This window comes from Botrytis deweyae (assembly GCF_014898535.1).
Source record: "Botrytis deweyae strain B1 chromosome Unknown BDEW_016, whole genome shotgun sequence".
NCBI lineage: Eukaryota > Fungi > Ascomycota > Leotiomycetes > Helotiales > Sclerotiniaceae > Botrytis > Botrytis deweyae.
The window spans coordinates 703,105-725,679 of NW_024066223.1; the positions used below are offsets into that span (position 1 = coordinate 703,105).

At 44.8% G+C, this 22,575-nt stretch overlaps 6 protein-coding genes across 6 annotated transcripts; 3 read left to right on the top strand and 3 right to left on the bottom strand.

Annotated features, from left to right (window-relative positions):
- Positions 1-497: 497 nt before the first annotated feature.
- On the top strand, positions 498-1,189 carry EAE98_007201 (uncharacterized protein; the record flags this gene model as incomplete). The annotated part of the gene is made up of 5 exons (XM_038954824.1): positions 498-685; positions 739-772; positions 837-944; positions 1,034-1,097; positions 1,164-1,189. 5 exons carry the CDS (start codon positions 498-500, stop codon positions 1,187-1,189), a joined length of 420 nt encoding a protein of 139 aa, XP_038808966.1.
- A 2,114-nt stretch (positions 1,190-3,303) lies between these two features.
- Positions 3,304-4,792, bottom strand: EAE98_007202 (uncharacterized protein; the record flags this gene model as incomplete). The annotated part of the gene is made up of 3 exons (XM_038954825.1): positions 3,304-4,113; positions 4,161-4,398; positions 4,464-4,792. 3 exons carry the CDS (start codon positions 4,790-4,792, stop codon positions 3,304-3,306), a joined length of 1,377 nt encoding a protein of 458 aa, XP_038808967.1.
- Positions 4,793-5,588: 796 nt separating this feature from the next.
- On the bottom strand, positions 5,589-7,203 carry EAE98_007203 (uncharacterized protein; the record flags this gene model as incomplete). Its single annotated transcript, XM_038954826.1, has 3 exons — positions 5,589-6,319; positions 6,369-6,974; positions 7,029-7,203. 3 exons carry the CDS (start codon positions 7,201-7,203, stop codon positions 5,589-5,591), a joined length of 1,512 nt encoding a protein of 503 aa, XP_038808968.1.
- Positions 7,204-7,707: 504 nt separating this feature from the next.
- On the top strand, positions 7,708-8,631 carry EAE98_007204 (uncharacterized protein; the record flags this gene model as incomplete). The annotated part of the gene is made up of 2 exons (XM_038954827.1): positions 7,708-8,045; positions 8,121-8,631. 2 exons carry the CDS (start codon positions 7,708-7,710, stop codon positions 8,629-8,631), a joined length of 849 nt encoding a protein of 282 aa, XP_038808969.1.
- A 229-nt stretch (positions 8,632-8,860) lies between these two features.
- On the bottom strand, positions 8,861-15,391 carry EAE98_007205 (uncharacterized protein; the record flags this gene model as incomplete). Its single annotated transcript, XM_038954828.1, has 1 exon — positions 8,861-15,391. The coding sequence occupies one exon, from the start codon at positions 15,389-15,391 to the stop codon at positions 8,861-8,863; it is 6,531 nt and encodes a 2,176-aa protein (XP_038808970.1).
- A 1,507-nt stretch (positions 15,392-16,898) lies between these two features.
- EAE98_007206 (uncharacterized protein) lies at positions 16,899-20,576 on the top strand (the record flags this gene model as incomplete). The annotated part of the gene is made up of 1 exon (XM_038954829.1): positions 16,899-20,576. One exon carries the CDS (start codon positions 16,899-16,901, stop codon positions 20,574-20,576), a length of 3,678 nt encoding a protein of 1,225 aa, XP_038808971.1.
- Between the last annotated feature and the right edge of the window lie 1,999 nt (positions 20,577-22,575).

The following is a 22,575-nucleotide window of genomic DNA, read 5'->3' on the forward strand; positions in this document are numbered from 1 at the left end:
TTCGAGGGCGTTGGAACGAGGTCGTGTAATAGGTGGTAGGGGTGGTAGTTACACATGATTAATTGAGGGAATGTCCTTGGATACGCTGTTCTATGTGTGCTTTTGGGGACTTTTCTCGAGAAAAGCTTCTGTTCACTGATAGTCTTTGTCATTCATTTGGATGACATAGCACCATACCATGGCCTTGAAGTGTATCCAAGAAATAGCGCGTCTGCGGGTTTAATACAAGGGTTATATATCATGATCAAGCATTGCACTCGAGGTGCGCAGGTCAAATAGGAAGATAAGCCGAAAGTGGTATCCAACCCCGTATACAGGCCTGATATGGAATTGGTGATTGGGTTGCTTGAATCTCATCAGGCAACCAAAGTTGGCATTATCCTGCTCACTGCATTTGAAGCAAGGCGCACGGAGCTCCATTTCCCAGTTTTCTCGCAATCTAGACTTTTGTTCTTCAATATCTTCTTGGAGAACTTCGCAATAAATGACTCCCGAAGATGGATTTTCCTCATATGGATCTCTCGAACTTTGATCTACCAAACTTTGATCTGCCAGACATGAATCCTCCAGACATAGAACTTCAGTTGATATTCAACAGACTTCAGATGCTATACTATCTGAATCGCTTGATGGATGCAGGATTTGATAATTGGAAGGTGGTGAAGGACATCACCGAGGAAGACATGTGAGTAGACTGAGAGCAGAAGTTGGGGTAGAGGAAAGTACTAAAAATGATAGGCAAATACTCGGAATGAAGCTGGGTCACATAAGAGTTCGTTGTAACAGAAAGGCAAGATGGTATTAGAATGAAACAGACATTATTAACACTTTGATAGAAACTCCAACGGGAAATTGCGACTTCGCGAGGATGGCCCCATAACGCCCCACTAAATGGCCCATATGTTTGTTGTGGAGGACAGAAGCAGGAGCCCGTGGAGCTAAAGGTAAAAACGACGTTCAGCGAAAACGCAGATACTGAATGAATTCCTTTCACGACGATTGAACATTTTCTGATACCTCGTGGCTCAAACAGCAAGAAATAATGACACAATTGATGGTTTCTGGTACCCAGTATTTCGTTGATGCCAATGGCATAGGCTAGTAACCACTCTCTTTAACTTCCGTCTGCCAACCGAACATCTGGCTGATATGATGTCATTTAGACATTCCTCACCATCTCCAATTGTAATGGAGTATGCGCGATTGATGAAATCGAAGGAAAACTGTATTATTGTTCTCAAAAATCATAAGAGAGACTTTATAGCGCCATTCCATTGGTGACTTGGTGTAGTCATAATGCATGATGCTAGTGTCTATAAAAAATATTTTCTGTTGGGGTGTGAACATGAATGATTTCATTTGTACCGACAAGCTTTGATGAAGACATGGAAATAATAGGGGTTCTTGGGATATAAATTGATAACATTCATTTACACTTGTTGGGCTATTGATGTAGCAGTAATAAGAAGTCTTTAGATTTGATAATGAAGAATCATTGACGACGTTGATGAAATTTGAAGGTGATTGGGAGCGATATAAGAGAACATTGAGGAGAAGAAGCAGGATTTGATGCAGAAAAGCACTTTGACTTTCTACAATGTCATCATCTTGTGAGGAAAGAAGAACATCAAGCTCAAATAATTTAGCTCCTTTCCTCTTTTCTCCATCCATATTCGCTTGCTTCGATCGTCTTCCCTTTTTGCTAAACAATCAAAAAGTAAATAATCAATCAAGAATTCTTTTGCTTTCGAATTGTTAGTGGTACTTCACTCCAAAACTAATTGGGTGATTGCTCTTTCCTTCTCTCTTTCTTTCTTTCTTTCTTTCCTTCCACTCCTTCCTTAATGATTACTCTATTTTTCAAATGGCATCCAGGATCGTTTCCAATTGATCTTTTCTTGCGAGGACACACTGAATGATACCTATCGCTTGATGAAATCCTCCTACTGAAAGAACACTTCCACACTCAAATGCGCTTGAGTCTGCACATTTCTTATTCGACTTCCCCTCCAAATCATCGTTACTACCCAATATCCACTGTCAATCGTGAGAGTATTGCATGGCATTCGTATCTCTTTTTGATCCCTCCTTCAGCTACACTTTTGCTTAATTCCAGATTTTGACGTTGGCCCTTTGGATCGCACGGAGAACGAGAAGATGCGATTCTCTCATCTATCCTTTGAAAGCAAGTACTTTCGGGCTATTCCCTCCCTTTTTTCTTGAATATACTAACGATACCAACCTCTTTCATCCTCCCCAGAACTTTCCGTTCGTATCACTAGACTCTCGACAATAGAAGACTTGAAGTAATCTTTAGTAACTCGACGACCATCACCTTTCGTAATCGAATTACTACGTCACCGAGCAATGCCCATACTCTGAAATCCAAAAGATCCATAGACACAGTCTTATGACAATGAGATTCGCATTCGTGGGCATGATACATGCACATGCACATAAACACGCAGAAATCGGTATGAAACATAGAACTCTCTCGTCTACTATAATACGAAGCAAGCGCCGGTTCCGCGGCAAACATAAGCTACTAGAATGAGCTAGTGAATTATTGGATCAACCATGTGAGGGAACGGATATAGTTCGGCCCTACAGCGGAGGAGATGCTAACAGATAAATGAACCAGCAAACGATTTCGAAGTAAAACAGTCTAATACGACTAACCCAAAAGAAGTACTATTTTCTCTGCATGCTTACAACCACGCTAGAAGCACACTTTGTGGAAGGGTTTAAGGGAAGTTCCGGCGTCTCTAGTATTTAGGCTTAACGTGTTTGGATTCTCCATAAACAAGAACGAGATTTGTTGATTGGATTGAGCTGACGATGAGCATGGTGGGCACTGAGAGATACTTGATGGCGGTAAAGAGAGGATGGATGGAAAATGTACTGCTTGGAGCAGGTGTGGCTGGTTGGATAGGTACACGTCTCAGATTCGATGTGTGAAGTGACTTTACCATATGATATATTAAGTTCGATGTCTGAATCTAATTCGAGGTATGTATAGTATAGATTCAATCTATGGAATGATTTCGAAGTTCGAGGTGAGTATGCATGAATTCAAGCAGCACATCAGTAAAAAGCGCCCATAATAGCTGTGCGATGAAAGCGAGGGTGCATTGTTGAGTTTCAATATTCTTTCGTCACCATGTTATACTTGCGATCATAAGTACATAACTTGCAGCAGGGTATGTATAATTTGAAGTTGCAGGCATCAAGAAAAGTCTATCTCATTACATCATCGATCATGCAGCATCTCCTACCACCATGATAATGTCACAGCATCTCTCCTCACGCAGTCCACGTTGGCGCAACCCTCTTCAAATACTTCATAAACTTCCACAAGCCAACGGCGTACTCTGTTGTTCCCTCAGGATCCACAACCTTCTCTGGGAACGCAATTCCAGCACCATACAGCCCCCTAATCGTCTTTCCCTCAGCATCCACAAATTCCGACGTCTCATGATTATAAGTAATCTCCAATGGCGTGCCATCCCTCTCGATAGTTGGAAGCTCGTTCTTGGTGAACCCGATAGCCTGCACCATACAGTTACATCCGGGTAAATGTTTCTCGTAGTCTTCCTTCTCGGTTTCTGTCGAGGTCTTTACTTTCTCGAGATATTTGGAAACGTCAGATGTGGGTAATGTCTCGGCCTCGAGATTTTCCTTTGCCCATGTAGCGACTTCACCCTTGAGACCCGTGTTATCGCGTTTGATCCATCCATCACGTTCCTCGGCATATCGAAGCTCATGGCGAGTGAACCATTTGATACGAAGGTTCTGGAATTCCTGGTCAGGGGAAGTTGCGAGATTGTAAAGATTTCTCAGTACGAGAATTGCACTGTGAGATGCACCGATGACGGCGATAGTGATAGGCTTAGTTGGGTCTGGATTCTTTTTTATAGCAAAACGGATGCTTCGCCTCAATAGTGTAGGCTTCAAACATTTATCAAGACTAATGCTAGGCACCCGCTTACTAGATTGATCAAGTTCAAGGCGGTTCCAACTGGGGTGAGAACCAGTACACAAAAAAAGGAGATCGGAGGATACTGAACGTGTTTTACTCCCTGAGGCACTGAATTTTACATCCCAGCCCTTGGTCTATTTGGCATTAGCTTGCAGATAACCGACCTAGACAATGAACTTACCTCGGACCAAGAAGCACTTTCAACTGTGCCATTATTGACTCCAAAAACACCCTCGGTTTTGAGAAGCCCGGCACCCAACATCAGCCCTAAATCAGCAGCTTCAGCAATGTGACAAGTCTTTTCCTGATCAAGATCTTGCAAAACGCTATAAGCGTTAGGAGTAGCAGCTTCACTTGTGATTTGCTTGAAAGGTTCCAAAGCATCAGCGTACATAGAAAAGAACTTGACTTTCGTGTTGCTATGGTAAAAGATCATTAGATTTGCACTCAAGATTCAAGCAACAGAGAGAAGGACAAAACTCACGAAGGCACAGCTCGATACGCTCGGTCTAATCTGCCACCCCCCGAACGTTGAGCATCTCCAACCCATAAAACTGGACCTTTTTTCTGCTCCAAAAGGTTGCCCACAACCGCAAGTCCAGCTGGCCCTGTGCCCACGACTACAGAGCCGAACTTCTCTACCTTCTTGAGAATCTTGAGACTGTATGATTTCTGTAACACGTGATTAAACAATGGTGCTTGTAGTTCCCCCATCACGTTGCTGAATCTACCACTTCTCAAGACATGCAAGAGAGTGCGTGTCGAGACCTTCCCAGCCGCCATAGGCGAGAGAGAACTTTTAAGCAACAACATCTTTAAGTATGGCTATACGTATGTAGAAGGAGCTCCCCGCAAACAGATCGAACGTTCAGGTACGGTATCGGATATCGACGGATACTACCACTACCCCAGTATCTCACTTTGCTCACCCTTTCAATGACACCAGGATATGCACTCGTCAGGAATGCCACAAGCTCGGTTGGTTGGCGGATGACCCAAGAATTGCTTCGTACCTCGCAAACTTCTTGCAGTGTAAAGTTGTTGCGGCTTGTAGCTCCGGATACTATCTGTCGGCTTTGGCTATTTGGGAAACCAAGTGAGTGGTAATGATTGGCGTGTTTATTGGTAACAGTGTATGAAGATACGGTTCCACCCAGTTGTGAATGAATGATATGAGAGCGGTGTCGAGACAAAACACGCGTTATATTGACTGGTGGTGGGGCAAATTTGCGATTTTTGGAGGTTTCAAGATGAAAGATTGAGTAGCCGGGCTAGCCTAGGCTTTTAGGGAAGTATAGCAAGTAATACAATTTATAATCTGCCTTTACTAGACCAAAGAACCTTAGTATCTAGAACTGTTTCAATATTAAAAACAATAAACGAATGTCATAGAGTACATATAGGATTGTATGCTGTATGTTGTGCTACATTGAAATTTGTAAGAAATATTGAGGTTCGTGGTGTCTGGAAAAACCCCATTCGCCTCGGCGGGTTTCAGCCAATCATATTTCATCATACCCCTTTTTTCTCAATGATACTCATACATGTATCCTTGCCGCAAGATCTACAGAGTGGGATGTTATCAATGCATTTAATTATCTATTTTTCCTCATCTAATCGGCTGCCGCGAACTCGACTTGGCCTGGGAATTGACTACAGAATACACAGCCCATGATATCAATGACGTTAGGGTAAGAACGAATGGAGGTAACAAAAACTTGTCCAGCTTTTTGTTGACTGATTTGTTCTGACCCAAGCCCCAGAATGCAATGTCCAATACAACCATAATAATACTTAGCAAGAACGCGGAGAGTTGTAGAGCACTCTTCCTGGGCGTATTTGCCATTACATCGATCAATCCATCAATTCTCTCGGCCATTTTGACATCAGAAAATTCATTCTTGACCCTCTTTACACCGTCAATTCCCATCTGTTTAACCTGATCATCCGTCATCTTGTTTAGGACTTTATCCATGACAGCCGTCCATTTCTCAACATCATCAGGTGGACAGAGCCAGCCTGTCTTCCCTTCCACTACTGTCTCGAGTGGCCCTCCTGTGTTTGCAGCTAATACTGGTACTCCAGCCAACATCGCTTCCAGGGGTACAATGCCAAAATGCTCGTTAGAAGGTGTATATATCAAAAGCCGTGCTGAATTTAGTAGCATTTCCTTCAAAGTATTTGGTACTGATAACAAGAACAAAACATCCACATCATCAGGTACATTTAATGCTGTAACGATGGTCCGTGTGGTAGCTGTCTTCAATCCTAAGTCGGTAGCCAGTTTAACGAGCTCCTTATGGTATACGACGTTCTCCATCACTCGGTTATCATATCCACCTGTCAATCGTGTCAGCATGCTTCTCATCAATAGCGAAACATGACATACCAGCAAGTACCAATCTCACTCCCTGTCTTCCATGTTTGCCCAATCCTGCATACGCTTTAATTGCAAGACCAATATCCTTCTTCTTTTCAAATCGATTGATGCTTAACAAAATATTTCTATCATGCCAGACTGGGACGGCATCATCACTGGTCTCAGATTTCTTTGGATTTACATCCACACAAGGATGTACAATCTGTAAATCTTTTTCCCTGGCCAATTCAGGGAATACCTGTTCCACCATACCCTTTGTGAATCCGGAATTGACCGCAATTGACTCCGCAAAACACATACTCCATTGCTCCAAGAAGTCGAAAGGTATTCTATATGCGCGTTTCAACCAATGGGTTCTTCCCTGTGCGAGTAACAGGTCCGGGAAATGACAGTAAAAGAAGATTCGAGTATTGGGATAAAAGTATCGTAGCCACGGTAGTCCAGCACTGAGCTGATCCACGAAGAAAGCATCGGGTTTTAGGCTGCTGATTTCAGAGGTAAAATACGCCTGGACAATTAAATGTAACTGTCGAAGAATGGCGCAGATAATGGAGAATCGAGAGAGGATTGAGGATGGGAAAAGCCAGTTTCCTCTTACTCGCACGTCAAGTGTACCTATACAGATTAAGCATTGGTGCCGTATAGCAAAAGCTCCATCTTCCAACTAACCATCTCGAGCTTCATCAAAGCAATGCTTAGGATCGCAATAGCTGGTGAATATAACGATTTTGTGTCCCCGATTCTGTAATCCTACTGCGGCATCTATAACGAGTCTTTCGGCACCACCAATCCCTAGATCAGGATGGAAGAACACAATGGTCTTCTGCTTTTCTGCGATAGCCATCACAATGTCGTGCAAAAATTTGTGTTTTGTGTTTGATCATTGAAGTGACAGATAGACTGTCGCAAGCTCTTTGGTAATAAAGGTGGGTAGGCGGACAGGGATGTGGCCAGGGTCTTCAGCCTTGTGCTAAAATTATCCAGCTTTACCTTCACATGTCAAGGAAAGAGCTATGTTATTGGCGACATAATCGAAGTATAGACCCAGAATCATTTTTGATCTAGAAACTTTCAACGTGTGGTATTCGCGATAGTAATAAGTAATCTTAGAGTTATTTATCCACTGTTGAATCGCAAGGTTCGGATCTGAGAGGTCAGACGGCATTTCACCAGAAGGCTGGGCTTTTTTGAACCTCGGCATGATGTAGGTGATTACCGATTGTTGCATTCTCACAATCGCGACCTCGCATCTTTACTCGAGTATTCAATAGATAGATATATTGATCTCATCCGATAATACTTCTCTACCTTCAATCTCTATCTCTATCTCAATATTCAATCATACACCATGTCCACCACCACTCCCCTCTTTACCCTCCCCATACCCATATCCTCCCCCCTCCAATCCCAACCCGGCACCCTAACCTGTACCACACCCTCCGCTGCGCACCCGAATCTTTACCTCCTCACCTTCTCTTCGCCCCCAGATAATCGTCTCACCACTGCTTTCTGCCAAACTTTCATGCACGCCCTCGATATCCTCGAAGTCTCCTATCCCGTCGGTGCCGTCTGTATCACTTCCGCTATTCCCAAATTCTTCTCCAATGGTTTAGATTTGAATCATGCTACCGAGGTTAAAGGCTTTTTTGACAAGAGCCTCTATGCGCTCTGGAAGAGGCTGTTGACGTAAGTTCTCTTTCATTCTATACATTCCAGCTTCTCAATTAATAGAGTAATTTCTAACACCTTGACAAAATAAAGTTACCCCATGCCCACTATCTCGCTCCTCCCCGGCCATGCATTTGCTGGCGGCCTCATGACCGCCATGTACACCGACTACCGCGTTTTCAACCCAAGCCGGGGCTTTCTCTGTCTCAACGAGCTTGAATTTGGCGCGCCTCTTAAACCCCCCATGTCCTCCATATTCCGCCAAAAACTCCCTTCTCCCTCTACCTACCGCTCCCTCGTTCTAGAAGCAAAACGTTTCAATGGCGAAGCAGCGCTCCAAGGCGGACTTGTAGATGTATTAGGTGGATGGGAAGAAGTGTTAAAGCTAGTTGATGACTGCAAATTATTGGAGAAAGGAAAGACTGGTGTTTATGGCGTGTTGAAGGCGGAGATGTGGAGAGAGACTTTGGGATATTTGGAAGGGCACGCACAGAACGAAGAAAGGGACGGAGTGAATATGGATAGAGAAGTTAAGAGGAAAGAAGAGGCTGCGGGTAGAGTTGCTGAGTGGGAGAAGCAAGCAAAGAAGACGTCGAAATTATAGAAAAATGATGTTTTTATATGTAGCAAGCAATTGTATACGCCGAAAGGTATCACTTGACCACTCCGTGGTCTTCCGAACAATACTGTAATAATACTATACAAAGAATCCCACAAACCCCAAACTCTTTTGTAGAACCACCAACACCATACCTTAGTGATTATCCTATTTGTACAACCCAACCATCCCACCGCATTACTCATAATTATCCATAATTCGTAACTTTCGCTACTCAAGCGAAACTATCCTCAGCTGGCCAGCGCGGATCTTTGCTTGCATAAGCCTCCTTGCTCCCTTCAGCAAATTCAACCTTCTTAGCGCCCTTCTTCGTAGCTGGCTTGCTTCGGCTGCTCTGTCGAATAGGAGACCCATGGTCACCCCGATTTCGGTTCAACAGTTTGGCCTCTTTCGACTTTGTCTCGCGTTCGAATGACTGCAGCATCTCCTCCAGCTCCTGTTTCAATTGGGCAGCTGTTGGGGGGCCAGCTCCAGAATTTTGTGATGGTTGTTGCTGATAAATAGCCTGATCGGCGAGCGGAATCACTGGAGGTGGAAATCCGGCCTTAGGTCTATTGGTTTCCATCCGCTTCGGTCCGGACACGCTTTCTCCAACTTCATCATCCATACGTCTTACTAAGGCCCTGTGTTTTGCAACAGCAGCTTGACTCTCAGCGATAATTTTCTCTATATCGCGTGTTATTCCATTCTTCTTCCTTGTGGATGGTCCTGGCGCCGAGTCGACTTCAGTTGCTTCAGCATTTTCACTCTCCCGGGAATTGAGGTCCACCGGAACTTGTGTCTTGGGTTTGTAGATTTTAAATGCTTGCCCACTTTGAGAACGATTTCCGGTATTCTCCTGTGCAATACCATACCCTGTTGATTTTTGTGTGGCGCTCTTTCGGGTCATTGGATTTACATCAGCTTTAGGCTTCGCGATATTCTTGCCAAAACTGCCAGCAGGTGGCCTTTCAAAACCCATTTCGATGTTCTCAAAATTAGATTTCGTATCATGTGAGCCTCGAACTCTTTGCCCAGAGTCATTACTGTTGGATTGTTGATGTTGCAACCCTTCCGTATTCCTAGCTATTTCATCCATTGAACTTTTATTAGGGGTGGCCTGATGAAAATCTCCTCCTAACACGCTCTCTTCTGTTTTCTCATCCTCAGTTAGACCACCATTTGTCTTCCCTTTGGATTTTCCCGATGATTTTATATAACCCATCTCAAGAAGCTTATCCCAAACGTCATCCCGAATTCTTGAGACCTCTCTATTGATCGGAAGACCATCCAACTTCTGTAGTTTGGGATTGTCGCCTTTCTTTCCAAAGACGAGCATTTCGTATACACGTCGCATCAATCTTGTTGCCATATCCGAACACGAGATATAATGAGCATCTCTTACTGGATCTGCATTGCCAAGAGAATATGGATCAATAACATCCAGGTCATTTCTCTCGAGTCCGCCATCTTTGATTAAGCATCTTTCCAATGCTATTGGGTAGAAGTTGTGATTAACATGATTGTTTCTCATATCGACAGTAGTTAAATGAGGAAATGCTCTCAAGGTTCGTGTGAGTCTCTCCACTTTAGACAAACGGTTTCCGGCAAGGAGCAATTTCTTGAGACGAACGATACCAAGCAGACTTTGAAACTCTTGCAGCCCGTTAAAATTGAGATTTAGAACTCTTACATTTGCCACCATAAGACCAAAATCATCTGGCAGAGAAGTAATACCACAGTTTGCAAGTTCAAGATATTGCAAATTGAGATATTCGACACCCGGATCGAAGGTTCCCAAGTGATTACCGGACAGGAACAACTTTCTCACTTCGAAAGCCTCGCGGAGAAACGATTTGTCCAGAACCGTGCCAGATTGCTGTTCACGCACTGAGAGACTATAAAGATTTCTTTTGTGGAGGAGGCCAGTGATAGTCTTGATTCGATTGGAATCCAGATAGAGAATACGAATCTCGGGTGTGAGATTCGCATCGAAAGATTCAAGGTTGTTGAAGCTCAACCTGACCTCTCTAGCCGAGCATGTATCGTCCGATGTCATGAAATTGACCAATTTATTGTTCTCCAAATCGAGGCTCGACAAATTCGGTAAATGTCCGATATTCTTGACTTCTGAAATTTGACAACCTCTAAGGTCTAGATGTTCCAAGTGTTTGAGGTTTGTTCCTTCAAAGTTCAGTGTCTCAATTGGATTGCCTCGAAGCCGAAGTGTAATCAAGCCATCAAGAGTTCCAATACCATGTAGCGAAGCGATTTGGTTATTGTTTGCTTGTAAGCTTCTTAGGTGCACCAAGTTCTTGAAACAGGAAAGGCTTTCAATCTCATTGTTAGAGACATCGACTTCCTGAAGATTCCACAGATGGCCCCAAGATGTAAGATCGGAAAGGCGATTATGGTTAATAATGAGCGTGCGAAGTGATGAAGGAACGCCGTTCAGTTGACTAATTTCGTTTTTGGAAACCTTCAGTTCCTCCAGGTGCTCACAAAACTCGTCGAGTTTATGCAGGTTTGTCAGTTTCCTCCTATGCAGATCGGCGCTCTTCATATGCTCCCAGTATGGCTCATATGGTTCTATCTCAGTCAATTTTTCAACCATTTCCTTGATTGAATGAGAAAGTGTTGTCTTTGAAGAAGGCCCTGCATTATGCTTTTGCCCGTTTGCCACATAGCTTACGTCCATCCCATAAGATTCGTCTGCTTGATGCATCGTAAATTCCGAGAGTGGAGTAAGTTCAAGAGTCCCGATCTCGTGAATGGGCCGTGGTGTAGCGAGCACTATACTATTAACCCTTTTTGGCGAGATAGATGGTGTTGGGAGAAGATTGTTCCCAGATTTATTCTTGCCACCTCTTTCTTTATTGAAAGACTCTTCGTCCTGCTCATCAATTCGTGATACTGGACGCGGCATGAATTGTTGCCCTCCTACCGATAGCCTACGAGAGTTGTTTCTATATCCTCCACGATTTCCACTTCCTTGTCTAGATTTCCCCTTTTTAACTCGAATACTCCCTCCATCATCGCTGTCCGATTCGTTGACACTGTCATCGTCGGATTGGTAAGCTCCACCCTTTGCTGAGCCATCATCGTCATTGTAAGTAGGCGGCTCGATAAGCTCCGCGATAGGAGACGAGAAAGTGATTGTAACGTTTCGTTGACGTTTTGGAGTTGTGGTACTCAGGTCTCCATCTGGTTGAATAAAAACATCGTCTTCGACCAATCCCCTACTCTCTTCGGGGGCTTTGCCCTCAGTTGAGCTGTGACTTCCAAAAGCAGACTTGTTTACATTCCCACGCCGGGTCTTTTTTGGACGTAGGATGCTATCTTCACCTACAGAGGCGGATCGAACTTTAATCTCTGGGACAGGACTATCTACGGCAGTTTGGATGGGCTCTGACGGTGCTGACCGGGGTCTGTTATCCACCAGCGGAACGCTCATATTCGAAGTCTTTTGAGGCGAGAATTGGCCACTCAAGGCACCTTGCTGTCCTTCGTTGCCGAGATATTCAGCCAAGCGTAACCGTGCGTCTTCCTTTTGTTTCGCAGCAACAGCCCTCAGCCTCATGAGCTCTTGCGTTTCATCAAATGACAAATCAGGAATGTCCTCAAAAGGATCTTCTTCACTTCCTTCGGAAATAGGGGAATCTTGCCCATCGTTTTCTTTAGTAGATTTCCTCTTTACCCAGATATTCCGATCTCGATCAAAAACCATGCCAGCAAGTTGTTCTGGTATCAGATGAGATACTGTATGCGGAGCAATTACACGCCTCGAATCCGAGCCTTTGGATGACGTTGTGGGTATGGAATTGTTCGAACCTTGTGTGAAAAAATCAGGATCATCATATTCTTCGTCCAGTTGTCGCGAAGAGCCAGAGTGTTTACGTTTTCGCTGAATATCTGGGTTGTTAGATATGCGGATGTTTGCTGGTTCGCTCTGAACTGCATTGATAGGATCCAAGAAGTGACCAAGTGATCTTGAAATTGTTTCGTCTGCCATTCTGTCAATTTCCTTCGCATTTCTGACAACTTCTTTTGCCATAGCCATAGACTTTATGGATGAAGCAATGATGCCATCCATTTCACTGTTCTCCTCATATTTACGTAAGTGGTTTAAAAGCTCTGGATCTTGAGTTGGCGGCGTTCTTGATACTGGGGCTCCTTCGCGGCTTGGTGGCCTTTCAAATAACTCCTGAGTTGATTCCTGGTACGAATCTTCCAGCTCGTCATCTGCTGGATTGTTTGATGGAACACGATCATTTTCGGACTCTGACTCTTCCACGCTGGTAAGACCACTGCGAGGTCTTGCTTTACCGCGAATGCCTGCCATTATCTTCTTCGCTTCGTCTAAAAAGTCCTGGGTAGTTACAGAGGGTTTTCGACTCTCCTGAGATTCCTGACTGGCGCTGAGAGGCCTATCAGGGTTGGCCAGATCAAGCTCAGCTTGGATCATAGCAATCTTTTGCTGTTGCAAGAGTCTTGCACGTTCGTCCGATGTGAGTCCTGACTCAGCAAAGGGTGCCTCTTCGTGCTGTTGACTATTACGCTGGCTAGGAGTGGGGGTCCGAGGGCGAAGTAGTTGTCGCATTGCAAGTATCTTTGGATCAGCAGCTTGAACGTTTCGCTCATCGTATTGGCGTGTTTTACCCATAGCTGGCTGTGTGGATGGACGCGAAGGACCAGGAAGTAAGACCAGCGGTTCTTCAGGTTGTAGTGGAAGTGAAATGTCCGCCCGGTGCAGTGTTCGACGTCTCTTTGGTGTTGAATCTTTCGCTGGGGATCTCATAAGTCGTTTTCCTTCCGCCTCACCATTTGATCTCCTGGGTGTCTTGAGGTTTTCGCTGATTTGAAACGAGGGCGAGACTGTAGATGGCGATGTAGAGCCAGTGCTAGATCTCTTTCTAACGCTCAAGCTGCGGCGCCTGCTGGTACTATTGCTGGCAGTTCTGTATTTGCCACTCGTTTTTCTTTCTTCACCTTCCTTGACGCCCGGTGAAGAATCTAGTCGAAAACTGAATCTTGTTTGTGATTTCGGATCTAGAACAGGGAGGTCGACTTTTTCTACATCGTCGTTGTGTAAGATAGATCCATTCGATTCAAAAGAGGCATCCTCGCTGAACCGGTAAGTATCTAAGTCGCCAACGCCAAAACTACTATATCGCCTTGTCTTGCGCTCCTTTGGGAAATAGCTACCCTCCGATACAGGCCGGCTATCATCTGCATTATCTATATGGGGATGGTCGGGCTCATGAGCAGTATTTGGTGGCACGTCTGGTTCAAGCTCACTTCCCCGATCCTCCTCGTATTGACTCAGTCTACGTAGAAGCTTTTGACTTGTGAACGTATCATGAGTACCAAACAATTTCAAGGGACTACCGGAATTGCTCTTGACTGGTGATTTAACTGGGCTAGGATGCGGTATTGGCGCGATGGTGGGAGATTGTAGGTTTACAGGTGGCTCTAGAAGCTCATTGGAGGCTCTTGTTTTTCGTATCTTCGGGAGTTTCTTCTCAGAGGCATCGTGTCGAGAATCATCAACTGATAGGGCTGATTCGTCGATTTGTGGCAGGGAAGAAGAACTCAGCATTCTTTTTTGGAAAGAACCTTCTTCAGAATGACCGCCTCTTCGAGCACTGACAAATTGTCCGTTGTGTTTGAAATCATCCGTATCCCCCGTGATAGGCCGGGAAACGCTTTGGGGGTCTTCCATTTCATCAACATCTGGGTCGTCGGCGCGAAGCTTTTCTAGACGTTCTTGAAGTTCAGCAGGTGATATATCCATTGGTGAAACCTCGGCCTTATCAGGCAAGGTACTCTGTGTTGCCAAGTATATCGGAGAGAGAAACTCGTTGTGCGTATCGCTTTGCCCGCTTATAGTTCGTCCCACGTCGAGATATTCTTTTTTGGCATGGAGGTTGTCGTTTTTAAAAACAGAATCGGATGAAGAAAAGTGTTCCTTGACGGGGCTCAGAGTATTCAATACCGTAGGCCTGAAATCGCTTCCTCGACTCAAATCGTTGGTAGAAAATTCACTGCCAAAATCTTCCGTCACTTTATATCTCATACCCCGTAGAACGTTCCCATCTCCTTGCACAGAATCCTCAGATGATAACTCGCTGTCGTCAAATTGTGGGGGCTCCAATCTTGTGCGATAGAGGGGGGGACTGGATGGCATGATACTACTTTCTCCAAAAGTAGGTGGCTTCTTTATTGAAGGTTCGGCAGGCGGTGGTTGAAATATCGTCTCGAGACCGGCGGCGCTAAACAGATCGCGCTGTTCACCATAACCGACGTCTCCTCGGAGCAGCCTCCTCTTCCATTCCGGTGTATCTTTTGAGCTCTTCTTGGGCGATGCGCTGAGAGATTTGTTGTGCTGTATTGTGTTGTATTCTGTTGTATGTGTGCTACAAGCTGACAAGGGGCGAGAGACTTTCCCGCTCCTTGGGCTCTGCGGTATCTCACTTCGTAGTTTTGATGGCTGCTGGTTTCGCTGGGATAAGGGAATGTTGTTCTCGCTCTGACTCCTTTCGCTCAGTGGATTGCTATCCGGCGGATTCGACCAAGATTTCGTCTCTGCATTAAACTTCGGTATGCGACTAGGCGGAGCAGTTGTTGGGCGGGAATTTGAAGAATCAGATGTGCCATTGGTGAGAGATGGGAGTTCGGGCTCTGGCGATTCGGTTCGAGGTGGAGATTCAGATCGAGGTTGCGATACCCAGTCTTCGGAGAGAGAATCTAACCAGGCCTGGTCCATCTTGATAGATTCGCAAGGTTATGGGCAGTGAGCATGAATTCGGCTTTGTCTTATGCTGAATGTTTGTTGTTTATTGTTGTTGTTGCAGTGAATGATCGCGTAAATAGTGTCGCGTCTAAGCGTATGCAATGTTAATTGTATAAATGAGGTTTGAGACAGTATACATTTCCCAAGGTGGTGCGTAGAATAGAATTTATTGGTTGTTTAACATACTTATTAAGAGCCGTGGAATAGAGTGTGGTGAATTGAGATGGTCGCGAAGTGGGATTGAAACATTGAATTGTGGTCTAGGCTGGGGGTTGGCACTTGGACATTTTTAATGCTAAAAGTCGTGCAGGAAGGAACAAGGAAAACAATGGAAATGGCCTATCAAAACAAAAACAATCACGGTAATTAATCTTCCAAGCCACTACAGCCTCAACCCCACGTCGAATGGATGGATCCTAACACAAATCCAAAAGAAAGGAAAGACGAAAAAAGGGTATGGAGCATGGGAAGGGGTGGTACTAGGTATGGCACTAGGTATGGAGGAGATGAAGATTCATGATCTCGTTCGCACCTACAGCTACAGCTCGAGCTCGACGATACTACGAAAGTCTTTCGATATGTCAGTTCCGAGTAAGATACCTCTCTTCCATTTGTCAAGTTATGTCAAGGGCTGAAATACTTGGATATATTGCGGAGCTCAATTGAGTTGGCAATGCAGATATTCCTGATATTATTTGCTCCTCTTGATTACCAAGTCCCAAATCAGTTCATCTCAAAGTTTATCCCTACGTAGGTGTGTTGATTCGCCCCAGCACCCCAATCTCCCGATAACCTTATTAAAGCGGATCGTAAGGTTGGAAGTATATCGTTGGCCAATATAAACCTTGACTGATTAACCAAACGAGCCAAAGTGGTTTTGAATAGGTATTGGGAAAGGAACCTGCTGGTACGGGACCTACTCGTGACTGTTGAGGTATCAATGCAAGTAAAGTAGATATCTAACCCCTCCTGTGTAGCTCTGGCAGGAGGATGACCTCGTACTTACTGAAATGTTTCTGCATGAGATTCGTACATATCCTTTCTCGGGGCTGAATAGACGGGGGAAGAGCATTTATTGTGTATTGTGTATTGTGTTGCTCTCGATAGTACATGGCCAATGATTGCATTTTAAATTGTTCAATTGTTCATTTTGATTCGAACACTACCCAGGTATGTGTGACTTCAAGATCTTGAATATTCGAATTGAATTAGAAAAGAAGAACAATCTACCATCAAAGGCTCGAGAGGTTTGAATGGAACCCAAAATGTGTGCTGTAGGAGAAAGTTTAGTGATTAAAAACCACTTTAAATCTGTGCCACTTATCACGTGTTTTCGAGTCCTCGCCAAAACACGCAAACACGAAAAGAGTTGCCTGGTCAGCCACATCAAAATGCGATAACTGATTACTTTCTGTGATCACATTCACACTTTGAGACACAACCCAACTATTGGAATGTAGCATATGGACTATTTGCAGGAATGTCTCTCCACATGAGCAGGTCCTCGCTCACCTCCGATGACGATGACGAGCCATTTTACTTTACACCAGCATGCAAGCCAGAAGACCTTATTTGTGAGGGTTCTGATTCCGAGGCGAATCCAAGAGCAATAATCAAAAAAAGACAGCAATACGAACAATGTGCGGAAAGGGTGGACCGTGGACAACTGCCAATTATACAATCTGCGCAACTCAGGGGGCCTCTTAACGATTGGGTAAATCCTTGGAGACATCGAGAGGGAGACTGGTGGAAACCTGGTTCGAAAGATATGCTATTTAGGAAGGAGGATGTTATGCGAAGAGCTAGGGAACATGGCAGAAAGGATATGAGTCCCACAGAAGCACTTGCATGGTGTCGACGAGATGCTAAACGACAAGCGAAAGAAACGGAAATAAATGACTATATGAAAATGGGAAGTGAGTCCTCGGATGGCCCAAATAGAACGCTGGTGGAGGAGACCATACACGAAGATATAACTATGGAAAAAGGAGGTAGGATAGTTGCAGGCAAGCGAATAATCAGACCATCATTACCACAGGTTCCAAAATCATCAATTCATACATCTGGGCAACTAAGGGGCTTTGAAGATGCACCAACCACGGGGAGCTCGATTTCAAATAAAGATGGTCATGGTAGACGGTCGGAAACATGGACTGCTGTCAAGAGACCTGTGGAGGCAGCTTGGTTGAAAGGTTCCCATGTTTCGAAACGAGCTCGCTGGGAAGACCCAGCAGTTTCATCACCGACTCCATTACCTCATGTAGACAGTGAGAGACTCCAACAAAAGGTCACAGGCACTACAACTGTTGTTCAGAAGCGGACTCAGTATACAATTCATCCGCAATCCGATCTTTCTCTAGAGGCCAAACAACAAAGGCTAGCTACCCCGGAGAGCTATGCATCTTTGCAACAACCAAGCAACGACGCATTTGATGCAGAAGTATCGTTTCACACTAATATTGGACAACAAGGACAGCAACTGCGCAGCTCTTCCATCTTGGAATCCTGTAGCAAATCTGCTCGTATGTACGAGAACTCACCTGGGCTCAGCTCTCCTCTACCATCTGAAAGCCCAGATAGCAAAGAAGCTTGCACCCGGCAGCCTTCGCCAACACAATCCGACGCTTCTCCGCGACTCCCCTCACATTCGAGAATTGGTGCGGTATTTCATGAAAATCAGGAAACTCCTGGAAATATCAGTTTTGTCACTGATGTTGCACCTTCTTCTGTCAACTTGGAGCAATTTCAGTTTCGAAAGAAGTCTAAACGCAAGACTGCTTCCCCAGAGGTCCCAAGTCAGCCCACAACCGTTAGAGGAAAAGGTAGCGAAGTGTCATTATCTGAAGAAATTAGGTCCAACCCGAACCCTCAGAGCGATGCAATGCTCTCGACCCCCTTGGTTTTACACTCAACCGAGAAGGCGGAAGCAACCTCGGTGTCTCCGCCAAAGCGAATAAAATCTTCAAGATCGAAAGGTTCATCTCGCAGAACTTCTCAGGCCGATGAAAGCTGGCTTACTACCCAAGAAGAAGTTGGATTTACTCCATCGACAATGCACTCTGATAAAACGGTTAGAGGAGAATATCGTCCACAACACGAAGATATTGATGATAGCTGGGTTACAACACAAGATGATTTGGATCATGCTCTAAAATCATCCGCTTCAATGGACATCACGCAGATCTATCAAAGTTCAAATTTTCTGAGACGGCCAGTTCCTCTTGAGAATACAGAAGCTCCCATATTTGGGGACTACGAGTATAAAAGTAGTCTACAATCATCGCGCCTTGTAAATCCCTCTTCTGCACGATCTACACGCCCTGTCTCATCATCGCCCCATTTACCGACTCTCTCCAATATTTCCAGCGAAATCGATCTACCAACACCTTACAAAAACCTCGATGGGTCGAGTACACAATCGTACATTACCAGTCCCGCCAAGTCCATACTTAATACCCATGAATCTTCACAAGCCCCCGATCCGACACAAAATTTGAAGGACAATCAGCAATCTCCTCATGTCATCGCAACTACACTTAACTCAGAAGTCACCGAAATGACCCGGGAGGAAAATCTTGAAGATAACAACTCGGAACGTGTCCAGAGATTGGATGACAATAAAGAAGCCAAGGCAGAAGGAGTCGCTTCGGCAATTAATATTGCGCTTGAGAGCGAACAAATTAAGGAGGTTACCGAACTGCAAGCTAACCAAGACTCTAATATTGATACAATAGCTGCTTCTGAAAAAATTCAGGATGAAGGAGATATGCAAGGTGTGGCTCAGGATATGCCGGAAGAGGTGCAGGAAGCTATGCGGACGGAGGCCGATGCCGATGACGCCCTAAATTCGGTTCCTTCTAGCGGCCAAACATCAACGTCATCATCACCCGCACGAACAAACAACCTCACATCATCTCAAAAACCCAGGAGCATTAACCAAAATTCCAAAAGCAGTATGCCGGACCAATTTGCGCCTTTGATACCTAGTGGAGAAGAAGTCCTCTCACCAGCTAGCAACCAGGATCTTACCGAATCTCTGACTGTTAGGGAAGACATTGTAGCTATTCCTACCGAAGATAATGGGCCCATCAAAGCTCCTATCTCCAGTCTACAGTCTGAAGATCAAATGATTGTTCAAAATGACAGCCCACAGAGTCCCTGGGCACCAGTTGAAGCGGGACTGATAATTGCACCTCCATTACTTGCAACTACTGAAATTGTCGAACCACAGATTGATGACGAGTTTCCAAATTCTGGTTGGCAGAGAGAAGAGCGCCCAGTCACGCCAGATAATGATATTATTCGACCTTTCCGCGATCTCATGACACCAAGTCCTCCACCAGAAGAACTAGAGACACCAGAAATCGACCAGCGGCCATCAAACACGCAGCTTCTCGTAGAAGCCGCTACACTAAATCCATGGGTAAATGGCTCCAAGAAAAAGAGTACGAAACGCAAGCGAGTATCATTCGGAATATTGGATGAAGAAGATCCATCTCAATCTGAACGTAGCTCGCAGCGTCAACGCCGGTCACCGTCTCCGGAGAGCTCATATCGCCCCGGGGATCTCGGAAGTAAAAGAGCTGAGTTTGACGACAACATCACAAATATTGACAGCTTCCAAAATCACTTCTCCGCAATTCGTAGAAAATCTGTGGGTGATTGTACACCGAAATTTCACAGCGCCACTCAGCGCCCTTCTTCGATTGTAAAGTACAAGAGCACCCTTTCGGGTGCGACCAACCTGGTTGCCAGTAGCCCAGCAGTTGATGCAATGGCAGAAGCTTTCATCTCAGCTGATCGCCATTCTTCACGAGAGCGAGAACGTCGTCTCACGTTAAGTCCTTCACGAAGCCGGAAAGCAAGGAGTCAAAGTTATACCACTTTTGAGGATGGAGATGGAGGTGATTTGGGAAGCCAAGTTTCAAATTCTTGTTTATCTACACACACAGCTCTGAATGAAACTTCTAGTAATGCTAAATTGGGAGACCACATCTTGGGAGACTTTCTGAATGAAGCGGAAGATTTCTTAGGAGGGGGTTGGTCGGTAGAGGGAGAGATGAATAAAGCTAGCACGGATTTTGAATTGGCAACACCGAAACGGGATAGTGGTTTACATTCACGCGGCATGTTTTCTGTTGAGAAGATATGGACATGATAGGTAGGGTAGGGTCTTGTAGCGAAAGGGATTATTATGCGTGGTGTCGAGTTGATGTGTAAAATTGTTTGGGTTTTGGTGTTATGGATGGATGGATGGGTGGATGGATGGAGGGAATACCGGATGAAACGGATGGGATGCGAGATGGATAGAATACCCTTGCTTACCTACATAGCCTGGACAAGGACAAATAATCTTATGATGAAGTTATAGTCATAGTTCTAGTTAGTTGTAGTAAATAATTACATAACGTCTTTTGTGGTTCGATCTTTGGAATGTGATTTTATGGGTTTGCATTTACTTGGATTGGTAGGTAGGTTAGGTTAGGTTAGGTCTGGTGGGTGGGTAGGTAGTGTTGATTTATCACCATAATTCGAGGCATGCTGCAACGGCAGGAAATCCGATTTCATTCCTTTCCCCGCAAAGCTTGGAAGTCAATTACTTATTATTCAATTTATCATTATTCGCAATGTTTGAAACTTTGACCGCTTCGATTACGTTGGCTAATTACTGGGGCGACCGGTAATTACGGGGGCCAATGGAATGCATGTTGATGTTGTCGTGGAGGGAATGTGGAATTTTTGTGGTCGCACGCTGGAGGGATCTGGATTCTGGAAAAGTTAAAGTTAGGAGGGAGGGGGAGGTTAGTTAGCGATGATGACCACGTTTTGTGAGGGGGGATGGGGATTGGATTGGGATTGGATTGGATTTGGATTGGATTTGGAGGGGGATTTGGATGTGGATGGGAATAGAGTTGTGGGTGGAGATAGATGTGGGCGGTGCGGTGCGGTGTGTTGGGGATAGGAGGTACAGGAATAGATTTACGATAGATAGTAGGAAGGGGTGAATCTGGTGTGAAGCTGATGGTTAGGTAGGGTGAGTGGGTGGGTGACTGGATGAGTGGGTGGTGAGATGTTTGGGGTTTGGGGTTTGTATATTGTATATCGTAGAGTGTCTCGAGAGTGTAAGTAAATGGAGAATGGAGAATGGAGAATGGCTAAATTCGAGGTACTGGTAGGGATGATGGGATAATCATGTAGATTTCTGGGTTATCTGGAGTATTATGTATCTCTATTTGGGGTTTTGCTAGGTAGGGTAGGTATTGTCGGTGTGATAGATTGGATAAGAGGTTGGGATTGGGGATTTGGGGAGATGCTTATCTGGATTCTGATAAGTTAGCTAGATACCTACCTAGTAATAAGCCACGCTTTCAATCTCCATTTCGATTACCTACCTATAGTACCATCGTTACTTGGGAGCTTGGCATTGATGATTGATAAGGATGATGCAGAAAGCCCGAGAGAAGCATGACGATAGAGAGAATGGAGTGGAAGTGGAGAATGGGTTTTGCTGGAGAAGGAATGGATGTTCTTTAATCTACGATAATTGGGACCCGCGTTATTAATAAAGTCCGGTGTGCCATGTAACTTGATGTAAGAAGGAAAGTTCATAATATCCACAAGGTTGGAGCAATAATAGTTCACCAGTTTCTAGAATTCTCATATGATAATGATGCAAGGGAGCTGGCTCGAGGCTGGTCAATCAATGGCCATGGAATTCTATCACTTGTCGCATTTGCAGGTCGTCGATCCTTACCGTCTCCCGTCATCCTACGTGGTATGGGTGGAAGGTTGTGTGTTATGTGTTATGTGTTATGTGTTATTTGTAGGTGTATGTGTATGACAGCCCTATGCCCTTCCATCTACCCTACCTACTACCTACATAGGCAAGAGGTAATTCGATCGTCCCAACACCAATACCGAGAGCGATATCGACGCAGGGAAATGATGCCAGGAAATATGTATGCACATGTGTATGGCATTACTCACGTATTCACTCTTGCTCTTGATCCCGCTGTCACTTACTATTATTACTAGGTAGGTATTCAACTCTCCCTGATTCGTCATGGATGCTCTCGAAGCCCAAATTACGTTTTTTGGGATTCCTGCCCAGCGGAACGTGATATACTTTTTCGTCATGTGTCTGGTGGTCCCTCGAA